This window comes from Branchiostoma floridae, unplaced genomic scaffold (genome assembly GCF_000003815.2).
Source record: "Branchiostoma floridae strain S238N-H82 unplaced genomic scaffold, Bfl_VNyyK Sc7u5tJ_1495, whole genome shotgun sequence".
NCBI classification, from domain to species: domain Eukaryota; kingdom Metazoa; phylum Chordata; class Leptocardii; order Amphioxiformes; family Branchiostomatidae; genus Branchiostoma; species Branchiostoma floridae.
Genome location: NW_023365730.1, coordinates 730,443 through 733,198, shown reverse-complemented (window position 1 = coordinate 733,198; position 2,756 = coordinate 730,443). Strand labels below are relative to the sequence as shown.

General features: G+C 43.2%; 4 protein-coding genes across 11 annotated transcripts in view; 2 read left to right on the top strand and 2 right to left on the bottom strand.

Moving 5' to 3' along the window:
• Nucleotides 1-2,756, top strand: part of LOC118407879 — a 313,255-nt gene that overhangs the window by 36,446 nt on the left and 274,053 nt on the right. The gene's annotated exons all lie outside the window — the stretch shown is intronic.
• The window catches only part of LOC118407874, a 341,762-nt gene that overhangs the window by 66,964 nt on the left and 272,042 nt on the right, over nucleotides 1-2,756 (top strand). The gene's annotated exons all lie outside the window — the stretch shown is intronic.
• Nucleotides 1-2,756, bottom strand: part of LOC118407878 (serine/threonine-protein phosphatase 6 regulatory ankyrin repeat subunit C-like) — a 24,134-nt gene that overhangs the window by 9,707 nt on the left and 11,671 nt on the right. For 7 of the 8 annotated variants that reach the window (XM_035808442.1, XM_035808443.1, XM_035808445.1 and 4 more), the window contains one exon: nucleotides 1,309-1,408. In XM_035808442.1, coding sequence (XP_035664335.1) covers nucleotides 1,309-1,408 — 100 coding nt within the window. The remainder of the gene's footprint in view (nucleotides 1-1,308; nucleotides 1,409-2,756) is intronic. The other variant, XM_035808441.1, reaches the window with a different exon arrangement.
• The window catches only part of LOC118407876 (zinc finger protein 862-like), a 6,029-nt gene continuing 4,866 nt past the window's right edge, over nucleotides 1,594-2,756 (bottom strand). The window contains exon 4 of the mRNA XM_035808440.1: nucleotides 1,594-2,756. Within this exon, the coding sequence (XP_035664333.1) occupies nucleotides 1,876-2,756 (881 nt within the window). The 3' untranslated portion in view covers nucleotides 1,594-1,875.

Genomic DNA, 2,756 nt, shown 5'->3' with positions numbered 1-2,756 from the left:
CTTATATGGCCATTTTCCAGGATATTGAAGTCCGAAACCACAATGAAATGGTATTTCCGAACAGTTGTAGCAGTTGCAGGCGGTCGCATGTGTATCATGCAAATCAAGGCTGACTGGCTGTTCTTGCTCCCTTGCCATATAAGGCAAAGCCTGAACATGAAATGTTGCAGGTCTTGCCATATAAGGCAATGGTTGAACAACAAACATGGAAGGTCTTCATGCTGTGCGACACAGTGTTGAACCAAGTACCATTCATACATGCATCGAAGCATTGAAGCCGCACTGAAGGTAAAACCCAACACATGGCGTTTCGTCGCTAGAGGGCGACGAAACGCAAAAAATGTTTTGTGCTTTGTACCCTGAACTCGAACATATGCGTTTTTGGTATTTCAAAAGTGCACACTACTATATTTTTTGTCCGCGTCGAAGCCAGTCACCTTGAGGCCCTGAACTATAGAAATCCCCATAGGCCGAAAATTGTGTTCTGCTACCTTAAAGCTCGAAGTCGCCATTTTGAAAATCCTGCTCCGCCTGTCACGTTACCCGGGCAGTAATTGGCTGATTTCACATAAGGTTCTTGCAAGTCACATAAGTTTTGTGTGCGTAACATAGTGATTCGTGCGAATCCCATAAGGTCCGTACGTTTTCGCATAGTTATTCGTGTGATTTTCATAAGGTTGGTGCGTTTATTTTATTTTATTTCATTTTATTTTATTTTATTCGCATTCATTTTTTGAGCATAGAACAAGAAGCTCAACAATGAGCTTAATGAGGTCTTCTGCTCTGTATTATTACATAAAATGACAATCAAAATTAACAAAATTAAGATTACAACAAAAAAATAACATAAACTAAGTCCCTTCGCAACATAAGAATGAGAAGAATACCAACAGAGTCAACTAATAATTGTGACGGTTACATAATAGTCAATTTACAACAAAAGCAAACTAGAGCACATAGAATCTACAAGGCTGGCATTACCAATCAATCAGATTATTAGTAAATCTTCCGGTCATTTTGATAAAAATGAAAACATAGTCGAAAATATTACAATTTATCGATTGTGGGTTCGTGCGTTTTCGCATAGTGATTCGTGCGTTCGTGCGTTTTCGCATAGTGATTCGTGCGTTCGTGCGTTTTCGCATAGTGATTCGTGCGTTCGTGCGTTTTCGCATAGTGATTCGTGCGTATCACATAAGATTCGTACGAATCTCATAAAGTTCGTGCAAATGCTGAGGCACCCCTGATGATAGTGATACAACTGTAGCACAAGGACATGTGGTGCACGGGAACAGTCAATCTACCTACCTGCCTGTCCTGTACAGTCACATCTGCACCAGCTGCAAGTAAAGCTGATATAGTTTCATGGTGGCCTCTTATGGCTGCCAGGTACAAGGGGATACTTTGCGTAAAAGACATCAGATGGTCTTCAGTGGAGCGAAAGGATGGACTATGTACTTGTTATTGTGTGGGTGACATTTTTTACTTTGTGACTGAAAGGTAACCTCTGTCGACAAAGTTATCATTGTAATCGGCCTATGTCTTGAGTGTTCTCCGTTAGCCGCATTCGTATGTGGTTTGGCATGTCGCCAGTACTGATGCACATTCTTTTCTTTTCGCGGTAGCTGTTGTTATAATCGTTGTAATAATTTCATAAACCAGCCCTATATTTTCGGTTTTGTGGAACAGGGAATGTGTTTTGGACGTTTGGTAATCAGCTTATCTCCAAGCGGATAGGGTGGGTTATGTGTTGTCCAGGGCTCGAAATACATTTTGGGGCCAACTTGCACTGGTGCAAGTTAGCCCAAAACTAACTTGCACCAGAAAAATCTACTTGCACAGCTGCAAGTTGGGAAGTATTCACCTTATTAAAAGTTATATATCCTCTTCTGACGTGTCAGACTCATGATTCTCCTCGACTCTTGGTGCTCTAGGCCCATAAGGGGTGGTAGATGGACGGCGTTTCCCACCCGCCCACCACAACCTTATTGCTGGCAATGGGTCAAATGTTTCTACATCGTTCTTATCAAGGGAAATTGCCATGAGGCTTGTCAGTGTAGCTGGGTCCAGGCTTGTCCTCCAGTCCGTTTTCACTACGTTCATCAATGAGAAAGATCGTTCGCATTCAGCTGTGTGTGTCGGAATGATTAAGGCCAACCGTAGAATGGTGAAAATATTCTTGAAATCCTCATCCCGTTCCCTTCTCAGAACTGAAGTCCAGAAGGTGCTGAAGTGTGGTGTTTGATGCATAGCAGCAAGCTGTGCACGGCACACAGATTTCAGTTCTAACCATTCTCTGATGCAACTGTCAATGTCAAAGTCCTTCTGCTCAAGCACTGCGTGGAAGTGATGATGCAAAGTTCTGATGTTCTCCTCTCCAAAGTCATCATCTTCCTCTTCTGTTGGCCATGTGGAGAACTGAAACAAAACTCTGGCAGAGTTGTACACGGGGTTGCTGAGGATGACATCAAACCTGCGTCCCAAATGATGCAGTGTGCTGTCACATATGCGCTGACAGTCCTGCAGCACTTCCTCCTTGTAGGTAGCAAGGTTGCCTCCTCGCCCTCGCCCACGCTGTGGTCTACCAGTGGTTAACACTGTTTCTTTCCACACAAATGAACCATCTCTCTCTTCTAGGCCATCAGAGAGGATTCTGTTCAGCTTGGCAGGTTTGGCTAGTTTCATCAGCGATGATACAACACTATTGACTCTTCTGAACACAACTTCTATTGTGCTGTCGTTGTCTTGAAATACCT